General features: G+C 44.0%; 1 protein-coding gene across 23 annotated transcripts in view; it reads right to left on the minus strand.

Annotated features, from left to right (window-relative positions):
- Positions 1–24,916, minus strand: part of EVL (Enah/Vasp-like) — a 151,591-nt gene that overhangs the window by 89,465 nt on the left and 37,210 nt on the right. The window contains exon 1 of one of the 23 annotated variants that reach the window (XM_083733427.1): positions 11,239–11,291. The exons of 18 other annotated variants lie outside the window; for them this stretch is intronic. In XM_083733427.1, the coding sequence (XP_083589553.1) occupies positions 11,239–11,276 (38 nt within the window). In that variant the 5' untranslated portion in view covers positions 11,277–11,291. Of the gene's footprint in view, positions 1–1,121; positions 1,279–11,238; positions 11,292–24,916 lie in introns of those variants that run through there. 4 more of the 23 variants (XM_083733417.1, XM_083733428.1, XM_083733416.1 and 1 more) reach the window with 4 other exon arrangements.

Below are 24,916 nucleotides of genomic sequence, written 5' to 3' on the forward strand. Positions count from 1 at the left end.
ATCTCGGTCACCCTCCTCTGCACACGTTCCAGCTTGTCAATATCCTTCTTAAATTGTGGTGCCCAGAACTGGAGACTCCTTATGGTGGGAAGCCCTCAGATGACTGTAGCAGCTACCAATTCCAACAGTCAAGTGGCCCTGCTTCAAAACTGGTCTTAGCACCACCATGCTCCTTCCTCAGAAAGCACCTGGCTTCTCCGTGCAATTGGAACAAGAGGAAGAAGGTACAATGAAATTGCAGTAAACAGCAATTTCCTTGTTCCTCTCTGCTGCCCACATCCAAGAAGGTGGCAGGCCCTGTCCGTGGGAAGGTGAACAAATGGGTAACTGCAGCAGCTGCTGGAAACACCAGCTGCTACTGTCAAAGAGAGCCTTCCTACAGTACGCTAACCAATTAAGGAAGTTTTTAGTCAAATTTACTGCTTTAGTTTCAACTCTTAATTATGCCGCACACAATTTGAAATTGATCTGAAGAATCATCTTAAAGCATATTGCTTGAAAAGATGTAGACAGATAATTCAAATCAGTGTCATGAATAAACTCGCTCGTGGATCAGAGCCAAGAATAAACTTTCACATGGAAATAAGCCACTTCTCAAGGTTTGTAAATTTACTTGATTAACCAGATCAGCAAGTTTAGTCCCTTCCACTTTGATTGCGTTTTTTAATGCAGAACAGAAAGCTATATGGTTTGTAACTTTGTAAAGTTCGTTAACAGTTCTGTGCATTTTCCAAATCCAAAGCAATAACAGCATTTGGCAAAAGAGATAATGAAGTTAGAGAAAACATATACACTTAAACAGAAGGCCATTCAGCCCTGCATTGTGTGTTGAAAAAGACTGAGGTAGAAGAGATCATATCTGTAATGGATTCCAACTGAAATTCACAAATGCAGACATAAAACGAATCAGTTCTACCGCTGTTCCAACAAATTAGTTTTTTGTCTGGAGATCTCAATCTCATGTGTGTTATTATTTGCACACAAACACCTTTGCATCAAATGAACCCCACTCACTTTTTACTCTCTACCAGACATGAATCCCTATGCTTCATATAAAACAGGACTAATGTTCTCCAGTGAATCAGTGCAATGCATTCTCAGTAAAGTTGCCAAGTACTTACCTCGCTGCCATCACAGAAATAACTTGGTATTATGTTTTGGGGAGAACAGTACTAGCGATCTGTCCAGCACAACTGTTGCATTAAAACATGTCGCCCTTGTAACTTCACCACGTTACACAAAGCAGAACATGAAGTAAGCCGAGCAGTTTAACTTGAAAGTTTACACTAGGTCTTGTAACCAAACAGGAAAAGGAAGCTTTACCAAAATAGAGAGCGTATGTGTGCAGGAAGCAACTCTGCGTTTTTGGCTTGATATTTTTTCATAAGCAAAATTTATTGTTCAGCAGAAAGGCCAGTGTGGAGGGGAAAAAGACCAAAATTGCCCAAATTCGAGGGCACAAATACTGCCACCCTCACTGGGAGTGTTGAGGATATATATTTAAGTTCCCCAATAAAAGCACCCGTCAATGGAACTCAATATGGACACCACTTGCCAGCATTCTCCAAGATGTGTAGGGTCACAGAAATTAAGCTGGAATCTGCAATATGTGCAAGCTGCAGTAATTTGTACTGGTTTGGGAAGGGACAAGGAGCAATGCTGGCAAGGAAACCACTGGTTAATTTGGGTCAGCCAATTTCTAGCTGCTGAGATTTCAGCAGGCACTGCCAGGGCACATGCAAACACTGTCATAAGACCCAGAGACCTGATTTTTTTAATTTTATTTTTAAAAAAGCAAAACCGAATGCATAAATTTTCAAGGAAGCTGGATTCTGCACCGTTCTTCAGTCTAAGCTTTGTTTTCTGGGCATCCACACAGAATTCTGCCATACTCACACAGAGTCCAAATCTTTTAGAACTGAGGAACAAACCAGCCCTCATCTTATTTTTGCGCATATATACATACACACACCATCTCTTTGAGTGTGTTGTTAAATTTGAGTTGATTCCTTATCAACCCAGTCAGAGGGGTTAGTTGAGAGTCCAGCGCTGCAGGAGGTTGGATTAGATAACCCTTGGGGTCCCTTCCAACTCTATAATTCCATGATTCTACTACCCCCCCCCCCGCACCTTTCCAGTTTCCCATTTATCTGTTAAGCTCTGATACTTTCATTTCTGCCACTCTAGCGGTGTGGTGAAAGATGAGCAATCCACATTTATTATATTGCTGCAGGAAAAAAACTTCACACTCACTCCATGCCTGCCAATCTTGCTCTCTAGGTCATAATTATGAAGCCCACCCAGAGACTCCTGTGTTCAACAGATCAATGGAATGGCATGTGCAAAGAACAGAAAATCCATACGGTGGGTTGGCCACACTTTTGAATTGCGCTAAAACAAGTGTGACTCTACCTCTGTTTTCCTGTCGTTTTGAGCAGGAACCTGCAGCTGTCTTATGCGCAAGTGGTTAGCCAAGACTAGGATAAAACAGACGGGAGTCCAGAGAATAAGGAAACTGATAATACTTCGGAGAGAGGGTAAACAGAACAAAACAGTGTATGACAGGAGGACAAATCCTATTTGGGGACTTCCCTGGATTTTTTCTGGCCCATGTAGGACCAGTTTGAATAGTTGGCCTTGGTTTAGGGAAGCTTTTAATGTTTAATAGGTTATTGTATTTTAGTGTTTTGTTGGAAGCCACCCAGAGTGGCTGGGGAAACCCAGCAGATGGGCGGGGTATAAATAATAAATTATTATTATTCTTGGTGAAGATTTGACGTTTTCATCCCCACAAAGTTTTTGATTTGCGTTTTTATTGAAATGAGGCTGCATTTTAATGTTGTATTTTAATTTTGTTTTTAAGTTGTATCTTAATCCATTGTTTTATATCTGGTGTTAGCCGCCCTGAGCCCGGTCTTGGCTGGGGAGGGCAGGGTATAAATAAAATTTATTATTATTATTATTATTATTATTAATAATAATAATAATAATAATAAACTGAGAGCACTGTCGTTCTTAGATCAGGTCTTCATAAGAGGGAAACTCAATCAGAACCAGTCAGAGGCATCAGGTTGTGGAGGCAATGGGGGGGGGGGGCAACACTGTGTATGTGATGTCAGGATGTTGGGAGGAGCTGGGGGTGGAGCCAAAAGTGGCAGCCACATGCCTAAATGGCTGGGGGCTTCTCCTCCGCCTCCTCTTAGCACTGCCACTGATGGGAGGATGCTCTGACACCATGCTGGGCTCCATTCTTCAGCACCGTGGTTTTGGAACATGGGCTTCCCTGGCCCCTACCCCCAAAATATAGGGGACCTGGAAAGGGCTCGGCCCCCAGGAGCTGGCGCCCCCTGGAACCAGTTTACTTTCCAATTCTTTCAAATGTCAAATCCCAAATGTCTTCGTCACCGACTACTGAATCCCAACTGACTCGAACCTCCAGCCAATCAGTCTGGACCAAAAACAGAATTAACCCCTTATGTCACACACTAGCACAAGTTACCAGGGAGGCGTTGTAAAGAGAGTTCACCTTCTCCTTATTCCCCCACCCTGGGTGAGCATAAGACAAATGCAAGTTCCAGCTGAAAACAGCAAGGAAACAAAGAGGAAGGGCAGCACACCCCAAACCAAGTAACATTTGAAAGCAAGGCAAAACTGAAAAGGCTTGCTTACTTCTCAGGAGTCATAGCTTGGGCTTCCAAGCTCAGGCATCAAGCAGTGGCGTAGCGTGGGTTGTCAGCACCCGGGGCAAGGCAAGTAATTTGCGCCCCCTAACCCGTGGATTTGCGCCCCCTAACCCGTGGATTTGTGCCCCCTAACCCTAACCCCCAGATGTTGTGCCCGGTGCGGCCGGCCCCCCCCCCTGCACCCCCCACGCTATGCCACTGGCATCAAGTACCATTTAAAAAAAAACAAACCCTGTCTCACACGAACCCTGCCTGTCTCACATGAACAATGTTCACATACATGCAGACAGTACAGTGGTACCTCGAGTTACAGACGCTTCAGGTTACAGGCGCTTCTGGTTACTGACTCTGCTAACCCAGAAATAGTACCTCGGGTTAAGAACTTTGCTTCAGGATGAGAACAGAAATTGCGCAGAGGCGACGAGAGGCCCCATTAGCTAAAGTGGTACCTCAGGTTAAGAACAGTTTCAGGTTCAGAACGGACCTCCAGAACAAATTAAGTTCTTAACCCCAGGTACCACTGTATAATGCTTTTACCGTGCGTGAGAGAGCACTTGTGAAAACATTCACTGCATCCATCTGTGGCGCAAGGTAAGGGTCCAGAAATAGCATCCACGCTGGGAATGCTATTTATGCTGGGCCAAAAATACACAGACACACAGTAGCACAGTCTTTCACTTTAAACAACAACAACCCAGCTTTGCTGCAGCTTCCAAAAGTGGCAGAGCTTCTCTAAGCAGTTCAGCACTATTGCTCATTGGTAACAAATATGCTTTATATTCTCATTAATCGAGACTGTTCTCGAGAATATCCACCAAAAGATTATTCTCGAAAATTTAACATCACTAGGAATGATGTTACATCATGGTGTACCAGGTATTCCCAATGGTCCATTCTGCTACCACGGTGCTTCCTTGCTGCCACTCCTAAAGCAGCAGCAAGACTGCTTTGTGGGCAAAGGAAAGAGTGTGAGACCCTCCGACACTTCCTCTAATATGGGAACACCCCTCTAAAATATTACTATTATTATTTATTAAATTTGTATACAGTACCGCCTTCCATCCATAGACCTCAGGGTGGTTCACAACCTAAAGACACAATATTAAAAAACCCTCCCCATAAAATATAGAATAAAAACAAGAACAAATTAATAACCCTCTCCCCTCCAAAACACATTTAAATATTAAAATTTCTCCCATTCCCCATAAGATAGCGAAAACAACTTTCAGGACCTTTCCACTTACTTGACAAGGATCAAAATATTTGGCCCAGGACTAGGGGCTATAGCTCAGCTGTTGCATGAAGAAGGTCCCAAGTTCAACCCAGTTAGGACAGGTGTGGGGATCCTTCAGCTCTCCAGCTGCTCCTGTACTACAACTCCCATCGGCCCCAGCGATCATGGCCAATGGCAAGGAATGGTGGGTGTTGTAGTTCTGCAACACCTGGAGGGCAACAGATTCTTCACAACTGAGTTAGAAGAATCAGAGAGCAGGCGATGTGAAAGGAACCTCTACACCAGTGATGGCCAAACTTGGCCCTCCAGCTGTTTTTGGACTACAATTCCCATCATCCCTGACCACTGTTAGCTAGGGATGATGGGAGTTGTAGTTCAAAATCTGCTGAAGGGCCAGGTTTGGCCATCACTGCTCTACACCAAGGTGCCAGGGAGCCACTGCCAGTGAAAGAAGACTGTGCTGGGCTACAAAGATGAGGGATGATGGGAATTGTAGTCCAAAAACTGCTGGAAACCTAAGTGTGGGAAACTCTGATAGATAAACAGCAAGACCAGGCACACACAGCAAACTGAAACTAGGATCCAGACCTCTCAACCGTGGGTGGCCTTTCAGGTTTACTTCTTCAGCAACCGGAGATGTTCTATCTCCTTTCAGTTACCGCATAGCAGCTTTATAAACTCTTCCTGTTGTTATACTTGAAATCTGCAAGGCAGAGATTGGGTGGGGTGGGGGGAAGTGCTGCACTTAGAACTGTGCTAAAGAGAAGTGAAATGTAAAAAATGACCTAATTTACAGCTGCAAATATTTTTGTTCTGTCTCACTGAGCTGAGTAGCTTGAGGTGAAAGGGACTTTCCTAAATCACTGCCAGATCTTAAAATCACAGTCTGTACTTTCCCTTAGCTTTAGACCCAGTGGTTCAGAAAGCTCCTCCATGATCACCTGTCTCTTCATTTGAGAATCAATCGAGAAACTCCAGTTGGCCCTTCCAAAGTTACTTTCACACTGAAGCCCCTCAATTGTCCCAATGTCAGTTTCTGTTCTGCAGGGGGCGGGATTTACTTGCTGGCTGCGTCTCACTTTCTAAGAAATAATAAAGTAGTGCTATGCTACTAAGAAAAAGAAAGGAAGATAACTAATGGAATGAAAAGTAGGAATTAAATAATTGTTGACTCCCCCGGCATGAACAGAAACTGACACTGGAGTAACTGCAATTTGCTAACCCTCTCCGCCCATGACATTCCTTAAATGGGGTGAACCTACATGGAAAGAGCAAACAACCCCTTAAAAGGCTTGCATTGTATTTGTGCAATTGTATTTTGTTGCAAAAAAACTGCCACAAATCAGGTTCCCTTCCCCAAAAGAAACCAACAGGAAGGCAACACAGAAAAAACTGCAGCAATGAGCTGACAATGACATCATTAGACTGTTCTGTAAGAAATATGTACACAAAAGATGACTATTCAGAGAACGGTCCTTGGTGTTTGCAAACCAAGGCTGAATTTGACAAGCACCAACTGCAGCTTGGGTGGAAAATAGTTGGCTGGTTTACATAAGCTCCTGTCTTTAAAATGTTTGTTTTAATTAATATATGCTATTTAGGTTTTGCTCTTTTAACCTTTTCTTTAAACAATCATGACAGCATGTATACAGATTACTGGAGCCCTTGGATCCAGCATGAGAACAAGCTGAATAAACTGCAAACAGTTGCGTACCAACATTAAGGATGGGGCATGAAAACTGTCTCACGATAAATTTGTTAAAACTTGCTAGAGTCAGCCATTTGCATTTTCTCCCACTTGACTTTAAATGAGGCACACCACTCCCAAATCAAAACTTCCTTGGTATTTAAGCTGGGCTCTGAGGTACTTTTTTGTCCACTGCAATAAGTTTATTAACAATGCAATAAGCAGTTGACATCAAAAGAGAAAAAATATCAAAAGTTTCAGTTTTCACAGCTGGGTCGGCACTGCAGTTAGACAGTCAGATGACTTCCCTAGGGGTAAATGGCAACAGCCTCTAGCTATAGCTCTGCCATTATTCTAAATTTAGTGCTTAAATTGTACTTTATGGTTTTTATGGTAGTTCTGCACTTATGATATTATTTCCCCTTTAAATACATGTCAGTTGTTTTTTTTTCAAATAACCAGGAAGATAAATTTCTTCATCTTTTTATATAGCACGTTTTTGGAAAAAACTTTTTTTTAAAAGCAGAAATAGAGGCATAACTTTACTTTAACTTCTGGGGGTACTAGTAATATTAGAAAGAGGTTAACCTCTTCCTATAGGGTATCTGTTCCTGATTCCTTACCTCACAGTAACCACTACAGCAATCCAGTTTAATCATCCCAGGGTCTGGCATCTTAGAGAGGTCTAAGAGGTCTGGCTGTTCTTTAGTAAAATCCAATCTTTCAACCAGCATAAACATGATGCTTCGAAATATAATTGTAGGTCAGGGAGAGCAAAACTACCTCTCTTTGGTGTTGCATTTCTCCAACACTATCCTAACAACAAAACATCTGGCTTTATAAGTGGATTTGTTGCACCCTGGGAACAGAGCACTTTAATCAACTTCAGCTGCTTGCACATAAAGTTCTGGTATGCTCCTGAATAATGATAGTCTGGATGTTGCCATTTGACGCTTAGCACCTGGACAGGTCACCTAGTTTCAGTCTTCCCCTCTATGATGAGACATGTTGTATTTGTAAGGGAATTATAGTAATTGTTTTTAAATTTGCATGTATACATATGTGGGTTGTATGCAAATCTCTTTATCTTTTGTGGCAGTGTTTATGTGGCCACCCTGCCTGTCAGTTAAAACGTTCTTCAAGAATTCTGATCATTATCAGCTGCCACCTGATGATCTCATTGTAGTACCAGGGCAGATATAGTAGATCCTGCTTTCAATACTATTTTTACCTACAAACCTTTTGAGGTGGGCATACTGCTTTCTTTCCAACAACAATGCATTCCCCATAAACTTCCTGCTGAAATCTTGTAACTTCTTAGTCTACTAAAGTTTTTTTGGGGTGGCGGCAGTGTTGTTCTGCTTTTGTTGTGCTACAATACAAGAGCTTCCCTATGGACAACTCATAAAGCAGACAGTCCAGTATAAATTCACCTTTAATGCACTATTATTGTGCCATGACGTGTTGCCTGCAAAAAAAAAAAAAAAAAAAAATCACCAGTCTGAAGGGGTCCACTATCTGCCTGATGTGTGTGTTACAACTGTGTGTTGTAATTTTTCCTATCAAAATCCTGCCCAAACTTCCCCCCTTTTGATCTAGCTATGCTGCCAACACCCTGGCTTGATCCATCTGCACCCACTTCCCCAAAAATGGTGAATACAGGGATAAACAGACGAAAAAGGACTGCCTTCATCTCAGGCCTTTTTATCTTCCACAGAGGCCAGTCTTACTGCTTTCTCTCTCACTGTAATTTCCAAAATCTGCCTGGCTCATTTCTTGCACCGCTGCTGTCACAAACCTGTCTTGTTCTTGGACTTGAGACGGGCCGTATGGAAATGTTTATTTTATATATGTTGTAGAATGTCTCAAGCACCCCCCCCCCAGTCCTTTCATGCTTTTAAACGAAATATTTTAGCCATTTTGGAAGAGGTCAAATGCATTTCCACATAGTGCCGCAACTGTGACTTGGCATTTGCTATGCGTTGGCTAATCGGTGGATGTGCAGTGAGTTGACTGCTTCGGGAGACTTCGCTGTGTGCGTGAAAGTGGCAGATTATTGCTCTCCATATGGCCTATAAATTGTTTCATTGCTGCTCAGCGTGGGGTCTGGGCTCATTATAAATACCACCATTTATTGAGAGAGCATTTTCAGGCACCCACTGAGTTAAAGTGTTATAATAACACTGTTGACGCGTAATACAAAATCAGACTTCCTATCGGCTCTTTCAATCACAGGGGCAGAGAGAGGACAGCTGATCTTGAACCAGAAACGTATGGATTGTTGTTCATGCTACTAGTTTGAAGTGAAGAATTATCCTTAAGTTGTGAGAAACTTTCCACTGAGATGATCTTCCTTGAAAGCAGTTGGCTCCAGTTGGAGGTTTAAGCCCAGTGGTTTGGTTAGAACACCTTAGTTTGGGCTCATTTATATATCTTGGGCTAGACCCAAAGCCGTCTGTTACACTTCTGCAGGTCAGCTGACTGTTGTGAAGTCGCCTGATACTTTGGTAAATAGGTGTCCCACATTATACTTTGTTAGATAAGTCCTGAAGCTGTGCTTTGAATACCAACCCAAATGCTTCCTCCAGGACATCTTGTAAACACTCTGTAGACACAGAATGATAGGATTTTTGTTGGCTATAGCTGGCAAGCAGAGACCTGAGCAAAAGAGTCCGGATATAGTTTAGAATTACAGGCAAATAAGATGTTGGAAAATAAGGCTTATAATGTTTTCTAACATGCCTTGGTACAACACTACTTTTATTTTTAATTGGTCATCTCAACAGCACTTAGTTTTCCTATAAACGCTTGATGCCTTTATACAAATGGAGAAGCACGGTCCACTCAGGATTTAAGTACTTTTAAGTACCACTGACTTCACTTAACTCTTCCACTAAAATCAATAATACTTTAAAATGCTTGACTTTTATTTTATTTTATTTTGCTCCCATCCGTAGTTTCTGAGAGCTCAAAATGAAACAGCATGCAGTTCTGAGAGAGCTGAAGTTCACTCTTGTTATCCCAGTACTAAAACTAAAATACAAAAAAGTGATCCATGAGATAAATCTTTTCACAGCTGCTGAAGTACATTAACCTTTATGAAAAAGTTAGGATGAAGTAGGATCTCAAGGATTACTTCGAGCTTGGGGTCTCCTCCAACTCTACGATTCTTTGACATGCCACCTTTATCTTCCAATGATCTCAAGATGGTGTCCATGGTTCTTCACCTCCCCATTTCATCCTCACAACAACTCTGTGAGGTAGGTTAGGCTGAGATATGGTGACTGGCCCAAGGTCACCCAGTGAGCTTCATGCCTGAGTGGGGATTTGACCAGCCAGAGTTCTCAACATGAACTTTTGACCGGCTTGCCAGCACCTTCCTGCTTCCTTTTCTAGGGGCAACTAAAAGGCTAGATTCAGAAAAAGGGGTCTCAGGTGAGCTTCCATTTCGATGGCAAGGTGGAGCTGGGGAATTATTGCTGACCATCCCCTCCCACCTTGCCGACAAAGGTCCGTATAGTTAAAGCTATGGTTTTCCCAGTAGTAATGTATGGAAGTGAGAGCTGGAGCCATAAAGAAGGCTGATTGCCAAAGAATTCATGCTTTTGAATTATGGTGCTGGAGGAGACTCTTGAGAGTCCCATGGACTGCAAGAAGATCAAACCTCTCCATTCTGAAGGAAATCAACCCTGAGTGCTCAGTGGAAGGACAGATCCTGAGGCTGAGGCTTCAATACTTTGGCCACCTCATGAGAAGAGAAGACTCCCTGGAAAAGACCCTGATGTTGGGAGAGATTGTGGGCACAAGGAGAAGGGGACGACAGAGGACGAGATGGTTGGACAGTGTTCTTGAAGCTACCAACATGAGTTTGACCAATCTGCGGGAGGCAGTGGAAGACAGGAGTGCCTGGCATGCTCTGGTCCATGGGGTCACAAAGAGTCGGACACAACTAAACAACAACATCCATTCCCACTGCCTCCCCATTGCTTCAATTCAGAGTTCTACCTTCCCTTCAGAAACTAAACTAGAAAGCATTCATCTGCTGTGATGGAAGAACACTCCAAAGGTAATCAGGTGTTGATACAGACTTCCTGCTCCCCATCAGTAAAGCTTACAGCCTGCATTTCAGCTTTTGAAGATAATGCTTAAAAACAACCCCTCTGCTAGCAGGGGCGGGGTGCGTAGCAGCTTTCTGAGTTCAGCTAATGACATTTTTGAGGCCCAGTCAGCAGCAATGCACCATCCAATGGCAAACTTTGATTATCCTGCTTGCTCAGAAGCAGGCCTCAGGAAGATTGACGGAAATCACATAGGCATTAAATCACCATAGTCATTGCCATCTTACCTAAAAGGGAATTCGATTAGCTGAGGAACATCCCATCCCCTGGAAATTCACCCCAAACTGAAGCCCTAATTAATTTGCTGTTCAACCTCATGCAGTGAACGTGTCAAATATAATTGGTTTGTTATCATCTGAGAGACGTTCTCCTGCTCTTTTGGTCTGAGCAAAACCATCTCCCTGCAGTACAAACAGTATAAAAAAATCAAAGAAAGCCCACACCCATTCCTCCTGCCAGTCATGTGCTGCATACACAGTTTTGGGCAGTTAACGGCTTAATAGATGAAACACTGACCTCCAAGATCCTTTTCCAAATCCAGTTTGCAGTCCCATGACAGACAGCAGAATTGGGTTATGGAGCATTGCAGATGGAAAAAGGGGGGCTTTCCTAACACACATCAGCGTTTTTATTTATCTTTTCGCTGCAGGTCTTTTTCTCTTCCGTCTTTAATGTTTCCCTCTTTCCCTTACTTGCCCATGTCAGCCCATTGTGGGTTAGGGTTCACTGTTTTCTTACACCCGGATGACGGTCGTTATTTACTTAACCCACCCTCACCAGAAAATGGCTCCATTTCGGAACACTCTTGTGGGACAGCGGAGAAGCGTGCAAACAAAACCAGCTTGCCTTGCACCACAGTTAAGTGCATTTTAGCCCACTTCAGCGCAAAGAGTGAACCTCTAATTGTCGTCTAGCTAGGGAAGACTCTCAGACAGTACTCAAGCACCAAAACATTATGACTCTCTGAAGCAAGGCAAAGGAACCACTGAGGAATCATAAGGCTGTTACTTCAGTTTCTGTCTCCAGGTCTTATTAGAAAAAGTCATAGTTCATCTGACCTATAAGCATCAAAAAAAGAATGATGGAAATATTACTTGCCACCAATACATTGCAGGGAGTTTTGTTTGTTTTTAAAGACATACCTAATTTCACTCTTCGCTAGGGAAACTGGTTTAGTCTATAAAGTAAGCATACTAAATCATAACATCCTTCATTCCAAAAGGCTTTTGATATTTTTACTTACTGTATTTTTTTGTGTATAAGCCGCCCCCATGTATAAGATGACCTCTATTTTTTTAGAGCCAAAACTAAGAAATTAAGTTGTTTAGCTTTTTTTTGGGGGGGGGGAGGTCATTTCTGCCAATCGCTCACCCGCCTGCCCACCACTGGCGATCACACACCTCGCCGCAACCACCAATTGTCTGACCACTCACCACCACCAACAGCCCACCCGCCCCCTTGCTGCAGCAGCCAATCGCCTGCCCAATCGCCGCAGCCACAGCCAATCACACCCCCAATTGCCGCTGCCAATCTCCTGCTTGCTGCTGCCATTAATCACACGTCCCCCCTCTGCATTCACTATCCGTGTATAAGACGACATCCAATTTTTGCCTATTTTTTTAAGCAAAAAGCATTGTTTTATACACAGAAAAATACGGTATGTTAAATATTTTTAAGTATTATTGTTTCAAGTATTGTTAAACCCTGGGCACCACAATTTAAGAAGGACATTGACATGTTGGAACATGTGCAGAAGAGGGCGACCAAGATGACCAAGGGTCTGGAAACCAAGCCTTATGAAGAATGGTTGAAGGAGCTGGGTATATTTAGCCTGGAAAACAGGAGACTGGTTACCCTTCTATTTTGAAATATGCCTTTTCCTTTGTGGGAGCAAATTGCTTCCATGTAGGATAAACCCTTTCATTCTTGCACATATTTTGTAACAAAAAGCCACTGTCTTTTTGCAGATTTGTCCCCTGTGAAACTGCCAGTGACTTTGCATGCAAAGACATATGAATGCAAATGCATTTAAAATAAATTAATAATAACAATCCATGAGGTCATATGGGAAAATAATCCTGCTGAGTTTCTACACCAAAACATGGAGAAAATAAAGATTAAGCCAAGGTGGTCCTTTTTAATGTAGCTAACGGCCCAGGTTGCTACACAAGAGAAAGCGCTGGTTGACCTACTGCTCTAATTAGGCTAGCAGACATTTTGACATTTATGTTGTTGAAAGGAGACAATGTTAATAGCTGGAGGGGAGGCTGTCAGTGCCTCTAACAATCACAGCATCGCTGGCATTGCATGCTGTGGCCTTTATGCATTCAACGTACTTACGGAAACCCCGATTTCTTTTTTTAAAAACTCGCAGATGGCTTGTTCTGTAGATGCACATTTTACGAAACTACTGCCTTTCGGGCCATTTTGCACCCGATATTAATTCCATTTCCCACTTGATTTACTAATTTTAATCAATGCGTTTTGCAACTTAAGTTAGAGCACTAGTAGCAGCAGCAACAACACACAATAAAGGCATAGCTGCAGTCTGTCTCTGCAGATACTGATAAGACTCTCTGGCCAATGTCAACTATATTGAGGCAGATGGGCTCAAGGTCTGACTAGCTATAATGCTTGCTGTGTTCCCTTATGATGTAGGCTTCTGCGTATGACTTGCCTTAAGCTTTTGAGAAAGAATGGGATGCACACATTTAAAGAGACTTAAAAAGGCAGAGAGAACCACATGTTTTAGGGCAGGAAAGAGAAGCACATTTCAAAGACCTTCATTCTAACTGCCTGGCAAAAGGACAACTCTGGGTCGCAAAGATCAACTCTCCCTCGACCTTGTCGTTTCTGCCACTGTGTTGTGACTGTTAAATGCTGGCACTTTAATTAAGTAGAGTTTTACAGCCACTTTATCCTGGCATAAATCACTACATGGCGACACAAAGAGAGCTGGAGCCAGTTTGCACGAAAACATTTTTCATGCGCGGTTAACAGCTAAACTGTTTGCAAGCACGAAAGCTCCATAACAGATTTCTCTGCCACAGGCGAGGACACATGGGCTCTCTCCTTGATTATATGAATGCAGCCCTTTTCCAGATTTTCTAAAGGTTTTTTTGCAGCTCTACAGGAAGAGGAAGACTACCCCCCCCCTTGCAGGCTTATCTGTTTCCTGCCAGTGCCAAACAGCTTAGACTCTGGGCACACCCACAACATGCATTTAAAGAACATTCCCAAGAATCCTGGGAACTGTAGTTCTCCCCTCACAGAGCTACAATTCACAGCACCTCTAATGAACAACAATTCTCGAGATTATCCGGGGGAAGCAAAGTGCTTTAAATGAATGGTGAGGTTTACCTGTAATCTTGTTTTTTCTTGTGCTTCTTTATTCCTTTATGCTCCCACTCCCCATCATTCCCTTCGAGATACCCAGTTCTAAGTCTGCATCCCGTATCTTCCTTAACCACCCTTCCCTTGGTTCCTCAAATCTGCATCTCACTCACAGAGAAGTTCACCCATGCCTGTACTATGCACATCTTGTTTTTTTCTTTCCTTATTACCGGGGTACGTGAGCCCTACATTTGCTCTGATGGCAGCGGGTGGAAAAGGGAGCCTTGTCTTTTTGAGTGTCACAGTGAGACTGGAAAATGGGTTAAGTCCCTGTTGGTGTCAAGGGGGGCTTCCCTTACCACCACCAAGCTTTGGTGTGTGCTTGTGCGTTCGCGTTAAGGACTGAACTGAGGAGGAATGGTGGAGATTCCACCCCCATCCTGAACCTTCCTGAAAAGAGGACAGTATAGATTTAGAACAGTGGTTTGCAGAAGGTCACAGTTCTGAGGCTGCAGACGGGAGAAGCTGGGAAATATTGGGAGAGGGGCAGGAGGAAGAAGAAGCACCAGGGGGGAGACAGCTGACAGACTCAATGTCTTTGGAAAGCATTCCTGACCCTCCCCTCCCAGGACCCAGCGGGCATTGAGAGTAGGAGAACAGAAAGCTCAGAGGCAGAAAGCACAGATCAGTCAACGAAAGGATGACGTATAATAGGAGAGAGGGGATGGGACTTTACTCAGAGCAATGCTGTTACTGAAATAGAGGCACCTTTTCTAAGCCTCTCGCTGTGAATACTGAAAAAAGATTTGGTAAGAGCTCTTCTTGCTTACAGTGGTACCTCAGGTTAAGAACTTAATTCGTTCTGGAGGTCCGTTCTTAACCTGAAACTGTTCTTAACCTGAAGCACGACTGCACCACCGCTGTGCGATTTCTGTTCTCATCCCGAAGCAAAGTTCTTAACCCGAGGTACTACTTCTGGGTTAGCGGAGTCTGTAACCTGAAGTGTATGTAACTGGAGGTACCATTGTATCTGATTCTTGGCTGCCCCGAAGCCTGACAAGAGCGGTCTGATCTCCATTCCAATCTCAGTGCAGCAGTAAAAGGGCTAAACCTCCCATTCCGACGTTTCCTTCAGAATGAGAGTCAGGCTCCCCTTCCCGCCTGGATGAGAAGTTGAAGAAAAGCAATAATTCTATCTGCCTGCAATGTCTTTAGGCACATGTCTAGTTTGGCCACAGAGCGTCTCTAGGTCTCATGTGAGAATTTCATCCTGGGCAAATCAACCTTTAACTTCTGCCGCAGAATATGAACTGTATGCTAGCACTGTAGCTGCAAGGCTGAAATGTTAGTATATCAGAATCCTCGATGACATTCCAGACATCAGGCCTTATTTCTACCAATGGCTGCTGGGGAATGATTTGCAGACCACGTGGGCATGTATTGCCTGTCACCCAAGGCAACATTACGCATTTTTGTGTCCACCCGTCCCATAACTGTGCACTTTTTGAACATGCTTAGAGTCTTTAAAAGCAGCCAAGATTAAGACAATTTCAGGGGTGCCGACTTATAAAAAATATTGGGGGGGCGGGGGCCCATACCGACTTATAAAAAATATTGGGGGGGCTCAAGACCTCCAAACCGCTGCTGCTGGGGGAACGAAAGGGGCGAGCCCCGGGCTGCCCCGACCTTAAGTGAACCTGTGAGGGCCCGCCCTTTGCGGCAGCCGATTGGCTGCCGCCGTGGGCGGTGAATATTAATGAGCTAGGGGGAATCCCCGCTTCTCGCGGGGCTGACGCCAGCCCCGCGAGATTGTTGATGGGTCGAGAGCCCGCAACCCCACCCCCTCTCTAGATCGGGAGTGGCTTTGTTTTAACTCATTACTGAATGTATTTTAAAAGGTAACTATCGTCAAACAAGGAAAATAAAAAATACCAACATAATTTTGTGATTTTACAAAGCATAATATAACTAATAATTTTCTTAAATTATTGGGGGGGCAGAGCCCCCCCAAACGAATTTTTGAGGGGGCTTGGGCCCCCTCAGGCCCCATGGAGTCGGCGCCTATGGACAATTTGCAAACCATCTATTGGAACTGATGTCAAACATTGCACTGGGACACAAATGCTAGTAAAGCACCGCTAGCACACAATTTCATAAGGTGGCACTATTAATTTTTCTACAGCAAGGAAAACAAATTTATGCAACAACACGCCCCCACCCCCCAAAAAACCCTCTCATCCCAGAATATGCTATGGAAATGCATATATTCATCAGGGTCTATACATATTCTTGTTATGATTTTACCCATGTATTTAATTATAAAATGTTTTGGGATCCAGTATTGCTGATAAAGCAGGGTATAGCTATTATATAAAAAGGAAACAACAACAATTGTATTATTTATACCCCGCCCATCTGGCTGGGTTTCCCCAGCCATTCTGGGTGACTTACAGCACATATTAAAACATAGTAAAATGTCAAACATTTAAAACTTCCCAATATGGGGCTGCCTTCAGATGTCTTCTGAAAGTTGTGTAGTTCTTTATCATCTCCTTGACATCTGATGGGAGAGCGTTCCACAGGGAGGGTGCCATTGCCGAGAAGGCCCTCTGCCTGGTTCCATGTAACTTCACTTTTTGCAAATGAAAACACATGCATATATGCTTTTTGTCACAACGATGAGGTTTCCTTCCATCGAGAATAATGTCAGCTCAGTACACATTACAGGTTCAATCCCAGTGATCTATAGGTTGTGCTAGGAAAGAGCTCTATTTTGGGGTGGTTCCAGACTGTCACCATTTTCAGGTGGAATTCAGTCACGTGCCGGAAACCACTTACAGGTTGATTTGGTGCCCTTGCGCAACAAATCTGCTCTTCCACCCAAAACTGGACTCTGTGATAAGGAAAGTGACACGAAAACACACTGGAAAGTGTTGGGTGACGACTGCTTCAACGCAACACACCATCTAACCTTCCCAGAAACAAATTGGAAGTAATGCTCAATGATCACCTTCCTACAAACGAATCTGGATGGACACTCAGTTAACAGGTTGCCTGGATGTGACCAAGGTCATCCACTCCAACCAGAACTATCTTAAAATATTTCAGAACCACAAGCCAACAACCAGGGAAGGATGGAGGGAAATAAAGAGACTTGTATTGTAGATCATCATACCCACTTTTGAGACTTGAGCATCTTGAACATTGCACATGCAAAATTATGTATCTTATCTTAATCTGCAGAGCCTGTTTTCTCCCATTTGTCTGCACTGTCAGACATTCTGTGGGTTTAGTTTTAACACTGTCTGGCTAAAGGACAGAACGAGAAATGCAGTGATGGAGATGACCTTTTCCGCAGCGCTGAATTCTCGTTCCGTGGCTGAAAATGCTAGAATTGAAAAGGGTAGGAGAGCAAACCTTCTCCAGAAAGTTAAAGCGAAGCCTCTGCACATGCCTGGATCCAGTTTGACAGGCACTGTCATTTTCAGAGGTAAAGAGAGGCCAATTTTACGCAGCAATTCTGTGTTTCTGTATCCATGAAGCTTGCAATCTAGCAGAAGAAGCCGCTGAAGTGGTCAGACCACGTTCTTTGTTAGGCTAATGGCCTAAGCACCACATTCCGCATAACCTCAACAGCAGGGCCATGTTGCCATAGCAACAACTAAGTGATGGAGCTCCCCAGAAGGGGTAGACATTTCCCCACCCCTCACCTGGTGGGATGCCTATAGGTTAGGGGGGGCTAGTTTTGTAGGTAAGCTTATAACTGGGCTAGAAGATGAACAGAGAGGCTTGACTTCCTCTGGGGGCTGAATCCCATAGCTTTGGGGAGGGGGGTTTCCCCAGTAAACCTAATGGGGAAGCAAGATCTGTTAGAGCAGGCATAGGCAAACTCGGCCCTCCAGATGTTTTGGGACTACAACTCCCACCATCCCTAGCTAACAGGACCAGTGGTCAGGGATGATGGGAGTTGTAGCCCCAAAACATCTGGAGGGCCGAGTTTGCCTATGCCTGTGTTGGAGTGTTGATGTTGCGAGCCCTTCCAACTTATGCTCAATTCATACAGAAGTGTGAACAAAGTCTCCAATGACCTCCATTCTAAGGAAACTAAATCTGGTGTAATCACTGAAACCTCAGAAGTCTCTCACTGCTCAGGGCCTGAGGTGCATGAAACAATATGTCCAGGTGCTCAGCACCTGTGGAGGCTCTGCCTCTGCCCAATAAACAAAAAGCAGAGACATCACCTTGCCAATAAAGGTCCGTGTAGTTAAAGCTATGGTTTTCCCAGTAGTGATGTATGGAAGTGAGAGCTGGACCATAAAGAAGGCAGATCGCCGAAGAATTGATGCTTTTGAATTATGGTGCTGAGGAGACTCTTGAGGGTCCCATGGACTGCAAGAAGATCAAACCTATCCATTCTTAAGGATGGAGTGCTCACTGGAAGGACAGTTCGTGAAGCGGAGGCTCCAATACTTTGGCCACCTCATGAGAAGAGAAGACTCCCTGGAGAAGACCCTGATGTTGGGTAAGATGGAGGGCACAAGGAGAAGGGGACGACAGAGGATGAGATGGTTGGACAGTGTCCTCGAAGCTACCAGCATGAGTTTGACCATGCTGCGGGAGGCAGTGGAAGACAGGAGCGCCTGGCGTGTTCTAGTCCATTGAGTCACAAAGAGTCGGACACGACTAAACGACAACAACAGTGCACCCACCTACGTGTGACATGGACAAAGGAGGAGTCAACTCACAGAGATCAAACTGCGGTAATGTCCATCATGATGCACACACCCCAACATGCAAGTAATGAAAGAGAAGGCAGCCACAGAAGCCACAATTAAAGGTCCTCCATAGTGCAGTATGTTAGGAATATAGGCAGCTGCTTTGTTCCAAGTAAGAACATCGGTCCATCTAGTTCAGTACTGTCTATATACTGACTGCCAGCAGTTTCCAGGGACATTATCTGGGGGATTCCTGTGATTTAACCTGGGACCACCTGTACTCGAAGCATGCACTCTCCCTCTGAATTGCAGCCCTAAGCAATGCAATGGCAGGGGGCTGGACTAGATGATCCTCAGGGGTCCCTTCCAACTCTACAATGCTGTAATTCTATAACTAGTTTGGCCCTCAATATGATCCTCAATATGCATTTGGAGCAGGGTGAGGAGGCAGAAAAAGGTTATACAAACAGATAAACATAAATGGTCCGTTTACTATTGGCAAAGTGGCCCAGGACTCAATAATTCCCAACACTGCTTGAAATTGCTTAATGTCAGATTTCATCATTTCACTTGGGGGAGTGGCACCGCTAGGGCAAGCTAACTGCAAATCTCTTTTGCCAGGTTTGGTTAAGCCCAGCGTGAAATTCATTTAACAGAGCCTTAACAGCACCACTGTAAAGAATCTGCAGCTAGTCAGTCATGCAGAATGCGTGAACACATATATATCCCTTTGTTGCTTCTGAGTTTCAGAATGCATCCAAATTTCATTTCTGTAATATCAGGCCACTGGTCTCATGCTTCTGCTTCCCCTTTGATTCACAATTTCGCAGCTGCTGCAGCTGTTAAACCAACCCCACTCTCCGCCAGAAAAACACAACCCCAGATAACAGATTTCTCCCCCCCTCCCCTGATCCAAATGAGTGGAGTCAGCTATGAAATATTAATCTGTCAGCATTCTACAAGCTACAACATTTCAGGAATGTATTCTTAATTATACATTTCCACTCACATCTAGGAAATTAAACCCAGGACGAAGCACCAACTTTGAAGCAAAGGGCGTTTTCAGGCAAAATGGCATACAGGGTGGTATTCGCAAGGATTTCCACTTGTGTAACAGGACTTCCCTCCCTCCTCCCCAAGTCTCCTCCAGAAGGGAACCCCTAGAACAGACTTAGGGAGAATATCAGATGAGAGCAGAGGGGGAGAATAATACGCTGCACAAGTTGAAATCCTTACACTGATGGAACAGCCACCTGGTACTGCTTTGGATACAACCCACAAACTGGAGCATGGGATGGGCTGGATCATGCCCAATGGCCCCACCCCAACCTACACAGCTCCTGTTCAGATATGAACAGATATGAATCTGAACAGGCCCTTCATCTAGACAAACGTGCACATATACAGATATGTGTAGGGTCTGTTCAGACACTAGCCTGGCTGTGCCAAGAAAGCAGGGCATGATCTTAGCAGGATGACACCCACCCAAATGCACCATGTTGTCTTCAAAGCGCAAGTAACAAAGGGGTAGCACATTCATCCATTAATAAGTAACTACTTTGGCATACGTGGATCTAATGTGTTCGGAATCCTGGTCAAAATTTATCACCGTTGTGGTTTTCTATTTCTATTTCTATTTCATGATTGCCCCCATTTTGCATTAAGAATGCAAGAAGAGCCTGCTGGATCCGGCCAATAGCCCATCTAGTCCAGCATCCCATTTTACAGTGGCCAACCAGATTCCTGTGGGAAAACCCAAGGGCAAGAGGGCTCTCCTCTCCTGCAGTTTCCAAAAACTGGCATTCAGAAGTTCTGCTGCCTCCAACAGTCAATGGTGGAGTAGCCATCATGAGCTGCATCCTCCATTAATTTGTCTCATCCTCTTTGAAAGCCTTCCCAATTTGGTGGCCATCACTGCCTCCACTCCTGTGGAGCAAGTTGCAGAGTTTTAACTACGGACTGTGTGAAGAAGTACTTTTTAAAAATACCTGTCCTGGATCATCCAATGCTCACGATCACCAATTCATGGCCAAGGTCACTGCAATTTTCTTCAAAGAAACCATAAGGACATAATATGAGCCTGCTGGATCAGACCAATGGGCCATTTAGCCCAGCAACCTGTTCACACAATGGCCAACCTGATGTCTGCAGGAAGTCTGCAAGCTTGGCATGAGCGCAAAAGCATTCTGCCCACCTGCAATTCCCAGAAACTTCTATAACTGCCTTTAGTCTTTTTTTTTTGGTCACATGACTGTGGCTCCAATAAACCCCTGGGCAAATCACTCACTAGGTGGACGGTTTTTGAAACCTAAGCGATTCGCCTGCGAGATCATCTTGCTGCAAGGCTGAGAGGGACTGGTTTCTGGAGTGCAAGGTTCAGTTTGGAGATGCTGTGACTCACCGACTAATTTTGTATATTATTCCTACAAACAACAGCATCTGAAGCATGAAAGAGCCATTTCTACACATGCTTATCCCAGCAAAAGCTATCTCTGGAATATAATCGGAAAGGCAGCTGCATCTTGGCTTATGGGGAACTGCACATTAAAAAAGAGCAAATTAAAAAGCAAGGCTGCTTCTTGCAGACCTTTTAGAGAAGTGGAAGAGGCTAAAAACTCCTTGATCCATATGAAATCAGACTGTGCAAAGTAAGGATGGTTAGGAATTGTAGTCCCAAAACAGCTGGAGAATGAAGTTTTGAGGAACCCTGTTCTGGAAGGCCACAAATGGTGTTTCTCTGTGCACAGGGTCCAACATCTGACACACCTGAAACTTGGTGAGTACATGGAGGATGCTTCACACAACCCCAATTACCTTTGGGCTTCCTCAGACTGGAGCTGATAAGAACGACAGCCCAACAACATGTGGAAGACACCACATTGGCTACCACTAGATTAGATAATGACTGGGGGCTGGAAAGGTTTCGATATCCTGGCCCATTGGTCTGATCCAGCAGGCTCATATTATGTCCTTATGGTTTCTTTGAAGAAAATTGCAGTGACCTTGGCCATGAATTGGTGATCGTGAGCATTGGATGATCCAGGGCCTTCTCGGCTGCGGCTCCAATCTGGTGGAACGCTCTGTCACAAGAGACTAGGGCCCTGCGGGACCTGATATCTTTCCGCAGGGCCTGCAAGACAGAGTTGTTCCACCAGGCCTTTGGTCAGGGCGCAGCCTGACTCCCTCCTCTGGCAACCTGTACAGAATCTTGCTTAATCGGTTGCCATTAATTTGATTTTAACTAATTTTTATAATGAAATATTTTGAATGTGTGACTATTTGATTGTTTGATTATTTGATTATTGTTAGCCACCCTGAGCCCGGCTTCGGCTGGGGAGGGCGGGATATAAATAAAATTTATTATTATTATTATTATCCTGTTAGCCTAATCATGATCACGGCAAACACTAAAATTGGATAGAAGGTATGCCTCTTGCTCTCTCCTATTATAATCTACTTGCATGCCTACTCCACCACACCCCAAAGTATCCTGCAGGGATGGAAAGCCAGGACATCAGCCAGGACTTGGATTTATAGCACCCTCAAGCCCCACTCCTCCCAAGTTGGGTAACCTGGGCGTCACACTGGTATTTTTCCACAGTGAACTGTGTAAGTGTGTTTGTGTGTAACAAATGCGTTGGGGCGTGTGCATCTTTAAGACCTCCATGTATATGTGGCTGGGAATCCTGGGACTGTCCAGTTAAACATTCCCCCTCAGAACTGGGCACCAGCACTGACAAAACGTTAACAAATAACACCCTAGCTCAGTCTTGTAGAGAGCCGTGTCACATTCCTGCATCTGCGAGCTGCTCCAGCTCATTTATTGCACCATCCCTAGTTTATATGTGTACCGAATGTGCTGTGACCGGCTGCAGAATTTGTCAGGATCCTGCGCACCATTGCAGCAATGCAGGTGTCATGGAAATGCTGCGGAACTCCCTGCCACTACAAGGCTGTCTCAGTCAAGTCCCATGACCCTGGGGTTAAGAGTCTCATGCTCTGCCAACTGAGCTAAGCTCTTCAGGTCTCCATGTTTTTTGTTTAAATTTCTGGAGTTTTTTTTTTTTTGCAATATATGATTTTACATTCTTTAAAATCACTGTAAGCCACTTTGAGACCTAGATGGTGAAAAGCGGGAGATGAAATTTTGACATGAATAAAAATAACTGCTGTCCATGGCCAACATGCCACCAGAGGGAGTCTGTTGCAAACAACTCTTTATTGGCATCAACCAAGAACTACAGAGTAGCACACAGATGTTTTATCTTTTACCTAGACGGCCTTGCTCAGACCCAGTCCCCGTCTTCTGCCAATTCAGAACTCAGTAACAGACAAAAGCAATCTTTCTTGGTTGACCTGGGGTTTGTTTTATTTGTTTTAATTTGGGTTTGGGCTTTTATTTTCTTTGTTTTTTCGCATCAGCTTGGATTCTGATATTCCCATGATGAAACAGTTGACCCAGAATCTCTTTCCAGGCACTATACCAATGCCACATTAGAATGATTTGTGGAAAGATGCTAAATCACATACTGGTCTAATGATGGAGCAATCTGTTAAGTATTGCTTGGCTGTGGTTGACACACCCAGATCTTCCCAGAGTTGGCTGTTGTGAGAACCAGAAAGCTGGACTAGACAGGCTTTTGGTCTGAGGCAGCAGGACTCCTTCTGTTCTTATATGTACAGCAGCAAGCTGTGCATTTGTGGACTGGATGAATTTGTCCCACACAGTAAGATGCAACGTTCAGCGGTTTACAGATCAATTCTATATGTGTCTACTTAGGGAAGGAACAGTTGAGCGAATTGAGTATGTTTGAATTATGGTGCTGGAGTCTCCCATGGACTGCAAGAAGATCAAACGTATCCATTCTTAAGGAAATCAGCCCTGAGTGCTCACTGGAAGGACAGATCCTGAAGCTGAGGCTCCAGTACTTTGGCCACCTCATGAGAAGAGAAGACTCCCTGGAAAAGACCCTGATGTTGGGAAAGATTGAGGGCACAAGGAGAAGGAGACGACAGAGGACGAGGTGGTTGGACAGTGTTCTCGAAGCTACCAACATGGGGTCATGAAGAGTCGGACACGACTAAATGACTAAACAACAACAAAAGCCTGAGTAAAGAGAAGAGGAGATATGATAGCCATCTTTGAATACCTAAAGGGATGTCACATGGAGCAAGGAGCAACCTTGTTTTCTCCTGCTCCAGAGGCTAGGACCTGATTCAAGTTTCAAGAAAGGAGATTCTGACTAAACATCAGGAAGAACTTTCTGACGGGAAGAGTTGTTCGGGAAATGGACTCCCTCAGGAGGTTGTAGACTCTTCTTCCTTGGAGGTGTCTAAGTAGAGGTTGGATGGCCATCTGTCATGTATGATCTGGCTGAGATTCCTGCATTGCAGGTTGTTGGACTGGTTAACCCTTGAGGTCCCTTCCTATTCTATAATTCTATGTTTCCAAGTACGTTTCGTTGGGTTCAGCAGAACTTACTTCCAAGCTAAGTGTGCATAAGCTTGCAGCCACAATTTATCTGTTCAACTTCCTTTTTAAAAATATATATATATTTTTGATTGCTTTTCTTCTTATGGGTGAATCAACAGTACATATACAAGAAAAGAAAGCCTCCCCCTTAGTTACAATGATGCAGCACAGAATGAAGCCATGTTACATAGCACACCAAAGGAGAAGAAAGAGTCCAACACAATAAAAGAAAAATACTACAATATCAGGAATCACACCAGCCAAAAGATTTTACATGCTGTAGGAAGTCCTCTATCGACTCTCTTGTTTATGTGTGCAATAAAACAGTACCATTCTTCAATGAATCTGTTTGTGGCTTTCCCTCTCTTTTCCCCTTGCCCCTTTTAGCTTATTTGTAAGTTTTTCATTTAAAGAAATCTGCCACACTTTTGGGTACAATGTCGTAACAGTGGTCAGTTGCTTCCAAAATCTGGCAAACACCAACCAGGCTGCTACCAGTAAATATAAAATTAATGGTTTAAAGTGAGCATTCAAGTTTTCACCTTGAAATAAACTCAACAGGACAAGGTCGCTTGTCTTTCCGTAAGCCCTGGCCAGCAATTTCAACAGATGTTTCTTTTCAGTTCATCGTAAGTGACCAAAACGGTAAAAAACAGGAAAAACAGAGAACGAT

This window comes from Podarcis gaigeae, assembly GCF_964106915.1.
Source record: "Podarcis gaigeae genome assembly, chromosome: 1".
NCBI lineage: Eukaryota > Metazoa > Chordata > Lepidosauria > Squamata > Lacertidae > Podarcis > Podarcis gaigeae.